This window comes from Engystomops pustulosus, chromosome 1, assembly GCF_040894005.1.
Source record: "Engystomops pustulosus chromosome 1, aEngPut4.maternal, whole genome shotgun sequence".
Classification (NCBI taxonomy): domain Eukaryota; kingdom Metazoa; phylum Chordata; class Amphibia; order Anura; family Leptodactylidae; genus Engystomops; species Engystomops pustulosus.
This window is the reverse complement of record NC_092411.1, coordinates 135,423,056-135,439,089: the sequence shown is the minus strand read 5'-3', so window position 1 is coordinate 135,439,089 and position 16,034 is coordinate 135,423,056. Positions and strand designations below refer to the sequence as shown.

The 16,034-nt window shown below is 40.4% G+C and overlaps 1 protein-coding gene across 3 annotated transcripts in view; it reads left to right on the top strand.

The window, feature by feature from the left end:
• Positions 1 to 1,095: 1,095 nt before the first annotated feature.
• The window catches only part of RIGI (RNA sensor RIG-I), a 38,579-nt gene continuing 23,640 nt past the window's right edge, over positions 1,096 to 16,034 (top strand). The window contains exons 1-5 of one of the 3 annotated variants that reach the window (XM_072154213.1): positions 1,096 to 1,156; positions 8,433 to 8,559; positions 8,907 to 9,038; positions 10,305 to 10,486; positions 14,953 to 15,103. In XM_072154213.1, coding sequence (XP_072010314.1) covers positions 8,454 to 8,559; positions 8,907 to 9,038; positions 10,305 to 10,486; positions 14,953 to 15,103 — 571 coding nt within the window. In that variant the 5' untranslated portion in view covers positions 1,096 to 1,156; positions 8,433 to 8,453. Of the gene's footprint in view, positions 1,157 to 6,346; positions 6,519 to 8,432; positions 8,560 to 8,906; positions 9,039 to 10,304; positions 10,487 to 14,952; positions 15,104 to 16,034 lie in introns of those variants that run through there. The other 2 variants (XM_072154222.1, XM_072154203.1) reach the window with 2 other exon arrangements.

Genomic DNA, 16,034 nt, shown 5'->3' with positions numbered 1-16,034 from the left:
GGGGGGGGGGGTGTATGTAAATATGACTTGTTCTCTTTGAATGTCTATTTTGATATACTCAGGGTTCTCAATGCAAAAGAAAACATTATCATGAAAACACAATGTATAATGTTGGATTTTATAACCAGAAATGTATGGAGATACATTTTTGTTTTGCTGTGTAAATCACCAATGTTTGTTGCCCATTTTAACAGCATTTTATAGTTGTTATATATTGATATAAGCTACATAAAAAGTTCAGTAAACCTCATTTTTAGGACCACAGTTATCACTTGCTCCTGACTAGTCAGAAGATAACAGAATCACAACAGGTGATGGGAAGCGTCCATTTTCTGCCTGTAATTGCACATCGAATTCTAAAGAAGCCATACAGCATACATGGAAGTCAGTGGGGCACATGTATCTTTATTTTGACTTTTTTTTGGGGGGGGGGGGGGGTTTGGTTGGACTTTTTTGGTGCATTTTTGGGACTATGCCAGGGTCTTAAGAAGTTAGCCGGTGGTTGTGTCTGTTGCAGTGTTCCTAAATGTATATTTCTTTTCTGTGTTCTACACAGAAAAGAGCAACTTTTGGAGACTTTAGGCGCAAAACAAAGTTCAATTGACCCCATGCTTAGTTCCATGAATCCACCCAAATGGTCACAAAAAAAACCCTGCAAAACAAAGGGGAAAAAAGACATTTATTCAATGCACCTCATGCTCCGATAAGATGCTAGTGAGCAAACTCAAAACACTGGGAAATCTCAAGCCTACAGCCTTGTAAATGCAGCAGTAAACTACAAGCTAAGGATCATGTCCATTACCTGCTAGTGTGTACAGACATCAGTCAGCTGTCACTGTTTTCATGGTAGTCCTTTTTAAGATGTAAAGCTGTTTTGAATCAGTATTCCTGTGGGATGTAAATATGTTTTTCCTGCCTTCCTATGTATATATAATGTTAAATATGGCTTTTCTGTAACTTTTATACTGTAATATCGCCTGCATTGTCTATCATTATAAATGGACATTTTTTTGAGTTTGTCTTTTTCTTTTATTATTTAATAGGTTTAAAGGTCCATGTTTAAATTGATGAAACTTATTAAAAACAAAACTTTATTGTATGGTCCCACAGAATGGTAGTTTTTTCTGCATAAAGGCCAGCAGACTCATAATATAGGGTGAGTTCACATCCCGCTCATTCTCTACCCTCGACCTGAAAAAGAATTTGCTTTTGGCAATTTTATCTTTAATTTTTTTTAGAAACCCAGTTAAAATGGGAGGTTACCCCCAATCACATATGCCTTCACATGTAAATGCTGAGAACAAGCACCATGTGTTTTACATGTGCTACTTTTTCCCATTCGCATGCTAGGAGTAACTCATCCCTGAGTTGGGTTTCACAACGCAATTGAAACGGCAGATGTGAAAGTGGCATAAGGGCTCTTCCACACTGGCTATTTTTCACATCAGTGCTTAAAGGGCGCCTGTCATCAGGTGTCTGTCACTATTTCTGTCACCACTATCTGTTGTAGCAGCTCACAAGCATTCCATTCCAGACCTTTTCTAGTCGATTCATACATTTAATTATTCTAAAATAATATTTTCTTTATTATGTAAAAGAGGCTGGGCACATGGAGAAAGTGATGTCACCCCTGTTACCCCTCCCCTCTCCTCCCCCTGCTCATGTCTGTGTGTAATGTGTAGTAAAGCATTGTTGAAGTTTCACATTATAAAGGCTGTCAGTAATGGGTTGTTCGCGAACGAGCCGACACAAAGATCCAGCTCATTTGTGTGAACGACGTAAGCTGGCTCACCTCAGTGACCCGCTGGCTCTCTAAACCCTGCCCCTAAACAGCTCACTGCGCCCCCTTTAGCCCAATAAAATCAGGTTAAAAGTGGTGTGGGGTGACTGACTGGCCTGTGGCTCCTTATTATATATTCAATAGGGAGCCGTTCAGGAGCCAGAAGAGCCGGCTCTTCTTAGTTAGCGGAGCCTAATGAGCCAGCTCTCTAAGAAGAGCCGGAATTCCCATCCCTACTGTCAGTCATGTGTATAGGAGTATATCATATACACACAGGCAGCAGGGGCTGCCAGTACCAGGAAGGATATAGAGCAGCCAGCACCAGGAGTATTACATCTTTTGTATAGGAGCAGGGCCGGCTCCAGCACCCGGCATACCTGGACAAGTGTTGGGGGCCCAGAGAACTGCCGGGGGCAGATAAATATAGGTGGAACAAGATAATGGTGAATATCAATAAGATATCCTTGAATCCCCAATTTCAATTAACTAAATATTTTATAGTAAACATGCTTCATTACTCTTCCTATTACTGTAAAAAAAAATTTAAGGACAGAAATCCATCCGTCAAGAAATGTGGATACAAATTTGCATACTCGACAGATGTATTGGGGAGAGATATTGAAAGAAATTGGTCAGGAAATTGGGTGAAACAGATAAAGATAATAGGGCATATTTAATAAGGGTCCGCGGATCGCCCTTTTGTCAGACGTTTTCATGTTTTGAGCCACTGTGACAGGTATTTCACTGGGGATTGCACGTGTTTGGATTGTGGCGCGGCTGCGCTGGCTTTCATGCAACAGAAATGGGGGGGGCATCGGACAAGCGGTTTCTGCAACTAGTCAAGATATGGCCCGGCATCAGCTCACCCTGAGCTGTTGCAAGGAATTTGTGGGTTATAAGTGTAATCCTTTAAAGAGAACCCGTCATGCAAAATAACCCCCCTAAACTAAATATATTTTCATAAACTGCCATTAGAGAGCATTGCCTCTATCCCTTTATTGTCCCTCTACATGCCTGTAAACCTAAGCAATGAGGTCCTAAAGCTGTATGCAAATGACCTGTGAAATGTCCAATGAAGCATTAGCATATTCAAGCTGTCCACTCTATTCATGAGTGGGAGGCACAGCCACACCCCCAGTGCATGACTGACAGCCTGTATAATGATGTGAGGCTGTATAATGATGTGCTTCCTGGAGCTGGCGCCCCCTGCAGCCTGTGTGTGCATGTGTGTGTGTATAGGAGAGATACAACAGCTCCAGGCAGCCATGTTACAGCAGAACATGTCAGATTCATGTGTAGCTGATGTCTGTGTCTCTCACCTGTATATTAGGAGGATGCAGCATGTCAGCAGGTACAGCACTCACACTAGCAATGCTTTACTATACATTACACACAGACATGAGCAGGGGGAGGAGAGGGGAGGGGTAACAGGGGTGACATCACTGCCTCTGACCATGTGACCCGCCTCATTTACATAATAAAAAATAGATGATTTTACAATGATCAATGTATGAAATAACTAGATAAAGGCTGGGGTAGAGCCTTGTGAGCTGCTCCAACAGGTAGATGTGACAGGACAAGTGACACAGACCTGATGACAGGTGTCCTTTAAGCTACAAAATAGCTGCGTCATCAAGGGGTTAAAAGGTTGTAAGGTCCCCATATGTTAACAACAAAAACATAATCTCATCTCCAAAAAAATTACACTTTGCCCAGCTCCATATACAAAACTAAATGCTTGACTTATCTGCAAAGTTTGGTATCTCTGTGATTCTACTGTCCCATAGAAAAAAGGGATGGTGTATTGTGGACCAGTGAAAACTGAAAAGACAAAGAATATAAGAAAATGGTGCAACTGCATTATTTTGCCAATTCCACCATATATGTATTTTTACAGCTTTGCCAAAAATGGCACATATTATTAAATGGTGCCACAAGGAAGTCCAATGTGTCCTGCAGATAAGAATTCCCCATATGGCTCTGTAGAAAAAAAAAAGATGTTTTTTTGTAAGGAAGTAAAAAACGGAATTACCAAACACCCAAAAAACCTGGTCCTGAAGTTTGAACCCCTTAACAAACTGGCCCTTTTTTTCACTCCCCACCTTCAAAAATCTATAATATTTATTTTTACACGTAAAGAGCTGTGTGCTTGTTTTCTGCGTAACAAATTGCACTTCATAGTCATGGTATTTATTATGCCATGCACTGGGAAGCGGGGAAAAAATTCCAAATGCAGTGAAAATGGTGAAAAACCCACATTTGCGCCATTTTCTTGTGGGCTTGGGTTTTACTTTAAAATCCTTTACTTTATTCTTTGGGTCGGTATAATGTTTTCATACATTTACAAAAATTAAAACCTCCTGTACAAAATGTTTTTTAAATTTTTATTTGCCATATTCTGGCGGTAATTACCCTTTTATACTTTGGTGTACATTCAAACTTTTGATGACATTTTCAACGCTACCATTTTGAGGACTGTATGATGTTTTGGTGACTTTTTATAGAAATTTTTATATTTTTTAAAATGGCAAAAAAAGTTTGGGGTTACGGGGTTAAACGCAGTGACGGACGCGGCAATTCCAAATGTGTTTGATTTATACTGTTTATTTATTTATTTATTTTTTTTAACTTTAATTTTTTTTTGTAAACTTTTTTTCTATTTTTACTATTTTTCAGACCCCTGGGGTACTTTACCCTAGGTTGTCTGATCGATCTTGCCATACTACACAGACTATACCGCCAGTAAGTAATTAACTTACTGAACTGCTGATACTTGTAGTCCTACCTTTGTATTTTGTACTCTGTTAGCTGTAATATATATATACAGGCAGTCCCCGGGTTACATACAAGATAGGGTCTGTAGTTTTGTTCTTAAGTTGAGTTTGTATGCAAGTCGGAACTGTATATTTTATCATTGTAATCCCAGCCAGAACTTTTTTGGTCTCTGTGACAATTGGATTTTAAAAATGTTGGGTTGTCATAAGAATCAGGATTAACACTAAAGCTTCATTACAGACACCTGTGATAACTGTTACAGCTGATCACTGTAGCCTAGGACTAAAGTACAATAAATTACCAATATCCAGAGGTCCGTTTAACTAGGGGTCGTATGTAAGTCGAGTGTTCTTAAGTAGGGGACCGCCTGTACATACACACACCGTATAAGCCGACCCGAATATAAGCCGAGACCCCTAATTTTACCACCAAAAACTGGGAAAACCTATTGACTTGAGTATAAGCCGAGGGTGGGAAATGCTTTGGTCACAGACCCCCCATATATAGCCAGCCTGCCCCCTATAGTATACAGCCTGCCCCCAGTAGTATGCAGCCAGCCCAGCCTGCCCCCAGTAGTATGCAGCCAGCCCAGCCTGCCCCCAGTAGTATACAGCCACCTCAGCCTGCCCCCAGTAGTATACAGCCTGCCCAGCATGAAAAAAAAAAAAAAAAAAAAATACTTATATACTCACCCTCCAATGGCCCCCATGCGCAGCGCTGCTCCCCTGATGTCAGCACGGCTCGTCTTCTGGCTTCCGCGCCGTCTTCTTTCTTCTCTAACATCGTACTGGGCGCCTCCATTGCCCCCTCCCGGCCGGCAGCCGCTGCTGACTTCGTACTAGGCGAAAGTATAGTTAAGAAATAAAAGTTTAAAAAAAAATAATAAAATATATATTAAAAAAAAATTCTAATCACCCCCCTTATATAAAACGGAATTAACAGTAGAAATCACAAACATCTTAGGTATTAGCGTATCTATCAAAATATAAAAGGTGGCCAGTGGTGAGCCCCAGAACAAAAAATATCTGCCCAAATATCTGAACACTACTTTTGCGCCATTTTACATCACATAAAAAATGTAATATACAGTGATCAAAATGTTGCACAGTCCTCAAAATGTTAGCAATGAAAACGTAAGCTCCTATCACAAAAAATTACACCTCACACAGATCCGTAAACCATAAAATATCAGTAAAAAAAGTTATTAGCGTCAGAGGGTGTTATTTGGAGCGCACAGTCAAAGACATAAAAACAGCCCACAAGAAAGTCCATTTTTTTTGCCAATTTCGCCACATTCCCAGTACACGGCATGGAATAATAAATGATATAATAATAATAATAATAATAAATAACCTCTACTGAGAAATACAATTTGTTATGCAGATTATAAGCCCTCAAGCAGCTCTGTACGCGAAAAAAATTAAAATGCTATGCCCTGTAATGTCTTTCCTCACATGGTGTCAAGCAGCAATTGCGTTTTCCCCGTCTAGCTGTACATGTGCGGTTTCCCGGTGAACATATGACAGTAGTTGCGTTTTCCCCGTCCAGCTGTACAGGTGCGTTTTCCCAGTGAACATGTGACAGTAGTTGCGTTTTCCCCGTCTAGCTGTACAGGTGCGGTTTCCCGGTGAACATGTGACAGTAGTTGCGTTTTCCCCGTCTAGCTGTACAGGTGCGGTTTCCGGTGAACATGTGACAGTAGTTGCGTTTTCCCCGTCTAGCTGTCTGTACAGTTTCGGTTTCCCGGTGAACACATACCTTCAGCAGTGTCTTGAGGGACTGAGGCTATTTGCGCATGCGCTGTGGCTCATCAGCTGCTGAGTTTCGTTTCTCCGGCGCTGAGCCTCAGTGTGTCCTGTCCCATGCTGATGGCTCCGGTGCCTGCAGTCTACGTGCAAGCTGCCTGTCTTCAGCCGGCCGCCAGAAGAGACCTGACGCTTATCTCCTGATCTGCACATCTCTGGTGAGTGAATAGCAGTCCCAGGATGATGCGACTGATGTACACAACGTACAGTATGAAGAAATGTCTTGTGATTTGGAAGCAGGAAATAGAGCTGTAATGGAGATAATCATGAAGTAAAAAGTCTTGTAGTACTTTTCCATGTCAGTGATCTTAAAGGGGGATTCTATATTGTGTAATGTAAATGTTATTGTCTAGTGTGGTGATGTCCTTACTAAACTTCACCACACTGTGCTGTGCGCTGTGTATTCCTATGGAGGGGGACGGGTGTGAGCTGCGCTCATCCCCTGCTCCTCTCCCCGACGCCGATGTATGCCCGCCGTACTACTGTATGACGGGCATACAACGTGTGAATGTAGCCTAACTACGTAATGTCTTGTTTTGTGTCTTATTTTTTTTGCATATGTATCCAATGATTTATAAAGTGAATATGATGATGTTCTAGAAATAGCAATTTATCATTATTATTGTTATTGATGCTATAATGAACTGTCCCATGAATAGGTAGTGATTTGTAAATTTGGCACAACTGCTTTAAAGGGCAAGTCCAGTTTTATAAATTGTTGTACTATTGTCCCCATGTGGCCAATTAAAATTATGAAGTCATACTTACCTGTAGCTTGGCCTGTGTCTTGAGTCCAACATGGTGATCTCCATCACTGTTGGTCACCGTTGACCCCTGGACCAGAGACATTGGGGCTCATTTACTAAGGGTCCGTCGGACGCATTTTCGTCGGGTTTCCCAACGATTTCCATTTTGCACCGAATTGCCCCGGGATGTTGGCGCACGCAATCGGATTTTGGCGCATTGTCACCGGCTTGCATGCGACAGAACTCAGGGGGTGGACCGTCGGACAACGAGCGGGATTTAACAATTAGAAATGTGTCGCAAGACACGCACTTACATGCACCGGGAAGAAGCAGGTGAACTCCGGCGGACCTCGGCACAGAAGCGACGGATGCAGGATCTCGTGCGCACGAGCTACGTGAATTGCGCCGGACCCAAATCCTCGTCGGACAACACACCACGGGATCGCGACAGGGTAAGTAAATCTGCCCCATAGACTCAGGAATTACTTATTATTTTTACACATCATGTAGACAATAATATAAAAATGAATGAAAATGGACAATGTTTTATAATAACTTCAATTATAACGATACTTCAGTCCTTTTAGGTCATGTTAATACAATACGAATTTTGATGGCATTTAAGGCTCATGAAATCCATGACAGCGTAGTATTTTAGTCCTCCTTCACATTCAGCAGAAAACATCCATGTGGAATCACACAATTCTTTAAGGGAAATCCCAGTGATTGGAAGTATCCAGTATAATTACTCATTCCTGAGAATTAAACATTCCTATATAGATTAACTGATTCTATCAACTTTCAATAACAATGCTGGATCATTTATGGAAGCTTATGTAGTTTTAGTTATCAGTGAGATCAGGAGGGCAGTTACTGGCCTCTTGTATGCACTAAGGTCATGATGTTCTTATGGAAATTTTACAAGGAGAAAAAAAAAACGAATGCAGAAAATATTGAAAAATTCACTAGGTTTTAAGATGTGACTTTTCAAGCACATGGAAATACCTTCTGCCTTATTCAATGTGGTATTTGAATGAATTGGAAGCTGGCAGCTTTTTTTTATTTTTTAATGTGCTTTTTGCTTACTACTAATGCACATTAAAAATAATAATAAAATATGCCCAACAGTACATATTTGTGAGCACAATGACACATTTTCCAGAGATAAATACAATATTACTCGGGGGGTTTTTTCCATAAAAGACATGTTTTAAGATTTATTTATGGCAATTGCTATGAATAATTTATTAATGTATTAATGGTTTATATTATAGTATCAAAAATTATTATTATTATTTTTTTTAACTAAAACTTTTTCATTAATAGGAAACTAAAGGTGCATAGAAAATGGGGACTGAGGTAAAGGAAAGACTGAGGCTCTACAGTGAATACATTGTGAATATCCTGCGTCCCACATATGTGCTGGGCAGCATGAACACCTGGATGTCAAAAAGTGAGGTTTAATCAGAGAACTACATGTTAGTTATGCTTAGAAGCAGGCCTGTTGAATTATCAAGTACAGTTTATATACCCACATGTACAGAGGGTGTAAAAATATAAGGGAAGTATACATACAGTATGTCCAAACACCTACCTGGGAACAGATACCACAGGGTATATGTGTGTAATGATAGAAATGTGTTGCTTCCTAATTCATGTAATTGTGACGCTTCTGTAATATTATACCAAGGGTTAATATAAATGGAATCATCTTGTTGTGCATTGTGGTAGCTATCATTGTAGTAATATAATGTTACAATACCATTGAAATGGTCCTTCTAATATTTCTTCTTTTGAAAGGTGCCATCGAGCAAGTAAGAGCAGAGGAGCTGAGGGGACCTATTGCTGCTGCCAAAATGTTTGTGGATAAATTAATTGAACTAGACACTGATGGATGGTACCAAGGTTTTATAGATGTGCTTCATAGAGAAGGTAGGTTTTAAGTAACACTGGTTTGTATTTCCCATTTATAATATTATCATAGAGAAATTAAAGAGGCCATCCCTTCTCAGGTACTGGAGACATATCCACAGTGACCTGCACCTATGTAGATAGAGATCTATCAACCTCTGTCTTGCTCTCTGCTTGAACGGAGTGGTGGTTGGACCCATGGATATGTCATAAATACAAAAGAAGGAAATACCCTACAAAGGGAATTTTTATCAGGTTTTGACCTATCAATAAAAAACAGCCAAAAAACAAACGTGTTTTTCTCCCAAAAAAATCCTCTGAGGTGAATACAAAATTATGAAAATGTACCTGTCTCATTGCCAACAAAGAATCCAAGTAGGTCACAAGCTATCCAAGTTAAGGAGTCATTCACCTAATTCTTCCTCATATATCTTCTTCCTCTTGTCCTTCCTTCTAGGTACGTAGTGGGTCCTGTTGTTCAAATCATGTTGTTCAGGAAAGATATGACATTACGCCTATTGCCGTTCATGTGGATGTATTTATGGCCGCAAGATTGCAACCGTACATATGTCACCTGCACAATTGTGTCAATGTAGCCTTACAAAGATGTTAAAAGAAGATTCTATAATTTCAATAGCAAGGTGGCCTCTGTGGGTTGGATCTGTTTATTTGGGGGAAGTAGGGGAAGTTTGCTGCAAATGATGCAAATGAAGCCAGGCTTTCTGCTGCAGCCAAGGACCACCCATCTAATAATAATATTAATAATTCCTTTATTTATATAGCGCACACAAATTACACAGCACTTCACAGAGCTTGCCAAATCAGTCCCTGTCCCCAATGGGGCTCACAATCTAATCAACCCACCAGTATGTTATGTCTCTGACAAGAGAGAATAATTGGTATAGGTTCAATATTTGGCTGACTCTATTGTCAGATTGGTGCTCCTGGGTAAATAGCCTGGCTCCATAAATCAAGGTAGAGATCTGAAAATGAAATTATATTGATTATTAGGGAATGTTGGGGCTGTAGTGGTATCTATTAAATGTTGCCAAGAGTTGGAGCTGATGAATCAGCACCCACCATAATAGTATGGCACAATTAAGTAAGACTGTATGAAATAGGGCATCTGCGTGAAGGGGTTAAAGTTTGGTGCAAATAATAATAATCAGGTTATAGGGATCACCTGAAATTCACATACAGTATATAATAAAACTAATCTTCATATCTGATTTTATTTGTGTTATGGGTAATCAAGCACTGATCAAATGTCTTGTGTATTTATTTAAGGATATAGTGGTCTTGCAGAGGCGCTTCAGAAAGCAGACTTTTCCAGTATTCAAAGCTTAGAGGAGCCCCGAAAACGTTTGTGTGTCATCAACAGTACTGTTAAAAGTAATATCAGGACTGAAGAGATTATAATGGATCTGACTGACTGCCTCCTCAGGCAAGAAGTGGAAGAGATTGTAGAGGTATATTATGTGAGAGTAAATGATATGTAAACAGGTATGGCATTTTAGGTGCTTTACCAACCTACATGTGCATTATTTGCTAAAAGGAAAATGAAAATACAATGGGTTGTACTCATTCCCCTTGAACCTTTCCTCACTTGAAGGGGTTTTCTACTATCAAATAATTGATATTGTTTGTGTAATACGTAACAATTCCTCATAGTTTTCCAGATCTCTGCTTGCTGTGCTTCTATAGAAAGCTTCTATGTTTACTTCCAGTGGAAAAAAAATATGGCCACGGTCTTGTGATGGATACACCTGTGTGATACTAACAGCTGGATAAGAGTCAAGGGTCCCTTTAGGGGAGCTACAAAGATCCACAGCTCAGATGGGAACATCTGTCCATTGGACAAATATTAGTTTGTTATCCACAAATCTGGCCTTTATGGAAGAGTAGCAAGAAGAAAACCCTTTTTGAAAACAAATAATTAGAAGTTTGCAAAAAGCTATGTAGGGGGCAGAGCAAGCATATAGAGGAAATTGATTTGATCCCAGGAAACCAAAATGGAACGTTGGAGGAAAGCCAACACTCCACGCTCTGGGGCTCATTTACTAAGGGTCCGTCGGACGCATTTTCGTCAGGTTTGCAGTGGATTTCCGTTTTGCAACGGATTGTCCCGGGATTTTGGCGCACTCAATCGGATTGGGGCGATAGGCGCCGGCTTGAACGCAACAGAAATCGGGGGCTGGGCCGTCAGACAACCCGACGGATTCGAACAAACTGCGGAATTTAAAAAAGGAACTGTGTCGCAGATCAAGCACTCCGGCGGACCTCAGCGCGGAAGCAACGGATGCAGAAACTCGGGCACACGATCTTAGTGAAACATCTCACTATCACACACACTATAGATGACAGCTGGCATACGCTTATATAGGTGACAGTTGGTACACACAGGTGACAGCCAACATACTTAAAGGGGTATTCCAGGAATATGAACGCCTGACACAAAAACCCATGATGATATAACTTAATGAATACAACAATACTCAATGTCATTAGTCACAAAACGGAGCTTAAATAATTTGATTTTATGATTTGCAAAGTTTATGGCCTCTCTAAAGTAGGTGGAGTTATCACTAAGATGGCTGCCACTGGAAACTACAAGTTCCATGATCCTTTAGTTCTCAGTAGCTCCTCCTTCCTCTTATGCTCTGCTCCCAGTGATGATGTAACAGGTTTTCTTGCTCTGTTACCATAGTAATGATGTGTAACTGCCATCCCCACAACACTGGCCATACTGGATGCCCTGCAACCAACTGACTACAGCCAAACGTAGTGGTGATCACATGACCTGCCCAGGCAGGTACAGGACATGTGATGTAGACATGTGACCAGCGGCCATCTTCTGTCCTGCAACGGACCGCGCGGAGGAAATTAACGGACTGATTAAAGGGCCAGTAGCATTTTAATTCTCCATTACAGTCTATGTCACCAGCATTTTCTGCTAAGGGGAGCAAAATTTTAAATAACAACTAATTACACATTAGCTTATATTTTGAGTGCCCACTTGTATATGAATTATGCTGATTCCTGGAATACCCCTTTAATAGGTGTGATTTGGCACACACTCTGCAGATGACAGCCTGCACACATACTATAGGTGACAGTCGGCACATACTTTATAGGTGAAAGTTGGTACACACAGGTGTCAGACAACATGCCCTCTATAGGTGATAGACGGCACAAACTCTATAGGTGACAGTTGGCAAACACTATAGGTAAAAGTCGGTACACATAGGTGGAAGCTAGCACACAAAGGTGACAGCTGACACACTCTATAGGTATCATTTGGCACACACACTATAGGTGGCAGCCAGCACACATTGTATTTGACAGTCGGGACACACTCTATAGTTGGAAGCTGGCACTAACTCTATAGGCTGAAGATAAAAGATGCCCCCATGACTTGGGTGAGGGTTCTGGTAGGAATCCAGATATTTTTTAAAAGCTTATTTTATGGCTCCGACAGGGGGCATAAGCACTGAAAGTGCCAAAGGCTGCATCAACACTAATTACGGCCCTGCATAGGAGCTCACAAAGTATGTTTTGTATTTTATACAACCACACTGGCGTATTGTCCCAATATATTATAGTAGCCAACCTGTCTCAGTTGGACTTGTAGTTGTGGGTTTGAGCCAGTAAAAATACATGGGGATGTAATTTATCCAACAAAACAATGGTTACAAAAACTTCTCCAAACTACCTTCTGTTGCTCGAGTCCTAAGTCTTAACCATATAATTAAATATTGAAGTGATTTGTTGATAAATCCGATGCAGAAATTTAATGATTTTTCCATTAATTTATGACCTTGGACTGGATTCATACATTGCATATTAAGTGCATCTAAATATTAGGAATTATTAAAATCCAAATTTTGTTCTTTCTGTTGTGGCCCCCTATTATAAAATTCTTCTAAAATATAATTATAAAAATCAGACAGCTTAAAGTGATATCCTTACCTGGACATTGCCATATACACACATTTTTCCAATTGGATGTTAAAAAAAATGTACCTGTGAAGATAATTAAATGTAGTTATATAGTCCCTTAGAAACAAGATTGTGGCCTTGGATACGACCACTGCAGCTGAAAGGATTCCACCAAGAAACAAATAATATTTGCATATAAAATGACCAAGAGTTACTTTGTGTCTTACCTCCGTCTTGTGGTAATAAACGCTTAACCCCTTAAGGATGCAGGGTATTTTCGCTCATTTCTCGCTCTCCATCTTCAAAAATCCATAATTTTTATTTTTACGTGTACAGAGCCGTGTGAGGGCTTATTTTGTGCGTAACAAATTTTATTTTCCTGTGATGTTATTTATTATTCCCTGCCATGTAGTGGGAAGCCAGAAAAAAATCCAAATGTGGAAAAATTTAAATAAAAGAATGTGTACAAAAAATAAATTTTTTGCCATCTTCTGACGCTAATAACTTTTTCATACTTTGGGGTACGGAGCTGTGTTACGTGTCATTTTTTGCAAAATGAGCCGATGTTTTCATTGCTACCATTTTGAGGAGTGTGTGCGACATTTTGATCATTTTTTATTACATTTTGAATGTCATATAAAAAGGTGTAAAAGTCGTGTTTCTGACTTTTGGGTGCCATTTCCCGTCTCGGAGGTCACCGCCGCCAGTATCCGTTTTTTTTTTTATTTTGATAGATCGGGCATTTTGGGACGCGACGATACCTAATGTGTGATTTTTACTGTTTATTATGTTTTATATCAGATCTAGGGAAAGAGGGGTGATTTGAACTTTTAATATTTTATTTTTTTTAATTTTTTTCACCTTTTTTTTTTTTTCCCACTATTTCTTAGACCATCTAGGGCAGTGGTGGCGAACCTATGGCACGGTTGCCAGAGGTGGCACTCGGAACCATTTCTGTGGGCACTCAGGCCATCACAGAACAGACAGAGGTCACCAGACAGGAACAAATCCACCAAATCTTCCTGCAGTCCCAGGTGACTTAAGAGATGCTGCTTTTAGCGCTATTTTAAATGGTGTTTGGAATGATGGGAAAAGTGAGAAGGTGTGGACAGGGCTGCATTATCTTTGAAAGTCATCCTGCTGGACCCACCGTTCTTCTTCCACAGACCCTAGAGAGAAGCTGCAATGATAGTCTGAATTTGCCCTCCTTCTTTCAACAGTATTGGTGGCCTTTCGGGGGCTGATATGATTGAAAGATGTGGAAGAACAGGTAGCAATAAGTTACTGCTTAAAATACCGTGTTGGCACTTCATGAAATATAAGTGTTTTTTTTTGTATTAGTTTGGGCACTCTGTCTGTAAAAGGTTCGCCATCACTGATCTAGGGTACATTAACCCTAGATGGTCAGATCGTTCCTACCATATACTGCAATACAACTGTATCGCAGTATATGGCATTTATGCACACTATACATTACAATGAGCCACAGGCTCATTGTAATGGATAGGCAGATGCCATTCAGCCTCGGGTCAGACGAAGACCCGAGGCTACCATGGCAACCGATCGCCGCCCCCAATGACGTTCGGGGGAGCGACGATCAGAGGTAAGATGCTTCCAGTGCCGCTGGTGACTTTGCTTTGCAAGCACCAACAGCGGGTGTTAGCGATGGGTCTTTGCTGCGATATGCAGCAAAGCCCATCTCTGTATGAAGAGGGATCAGCCTGTGAGCCCTCTTCTTACACCCTTTATAGCTCTGCAGCGGATATATCCGCCACGGAGCGTGAAGGGGTTAATCCAGGTGGACAGATGCCAATTGAAGAAATTTATATATGAATTAAATGTGAATGCCCAGATGGGAAATACTCCTCCGTAGAGTTGGCAATACAATTATTAATAACTTTTAAACCAAAACATAATAATGACTAATGAATAAGCCATACAAATATGTATTTGTTCCATATTTTCATAGATAGCTTATAGTATTTTCATTGTTTAGACAAGCAGACAGAAAGGGTCTATGGCTGGAGCTCAAAAGCTTATTGAATGCCTTTTACGATCGGATAAAATGCAGTGGCCGAAGGTCTTTACTGTGGCTTTAGAAAAAGGAGAATACGAGGAGGTTCTTGATGTTTGGATCTGTGACAAAGGTGAATCATTAATATCTAATGCTGCTTAAAAAGAAGTTTCCATCAAAACTTTAATAACTCAATATTTGTCAGATTTGCTTAACAAAATTTCAATGAACATCCCATATGCAGTATCTGTGGGCAGCTTGTAGAAAACCATGTACACACTGCAGAATCAACATCTTTAAGTCACAGGAATGTATGGACTAAATATGCCATGTGTGAACAAAGCCAAAGGCTTGTTCATGTAGCAAGATTGCAGTGTGTTAGCCCATTGCTGGGGGATAACCAGTTGCCAATTACTATTGTAACTTTTTGCGTGGGATTTAAACAAGTGCAGATTTTAAAGGGAACCCGTCACCACTATTTTCACAAATACAGGTAGTGACAGGTTCCTATAGAGCTCTAGTAACTATCTGACACCCTGCTTGTAGCTAAAAATTATTCCCCTGATATTCCCATATATTCAACTTTATAGTTTTATCTGGTAACTAAGCATGGCTACAGCGAGTCCAGGTGGACGTGGCCTCCTCAGGCTGAATCCAGCAGCTCCTCCCCATACCTATCTCTGTATGCTTCTATAATGTTATGTGACCAGGGTGACATCATCACAGGTCCTATAGCTTTTGTAGCATTAGGAACTGTACCACTAAGCATATATATCATGAAATCACAGCATATTTTATCACATGAAATCACAACAGCCTGCATGGAGAGGAGTAGAAGTCCATGTAAGCTGCTGTGATTGTTTAATGTGGTCAGATATGTACATGGGGTACAGTTTTCATATTAAGTAGCTCAAGGACCTTTGATGATGTCACCCTGGTCACATGACATTAGGCCACGCCCCCTGTGGACTCGCTCCAAAGCTGCATAGATACCAGGCAAGATTATAACTCTGATTTTATGGGGATCTGAGGGGAACAATTTTTAGCTAAAAGCAGGGTGTCAG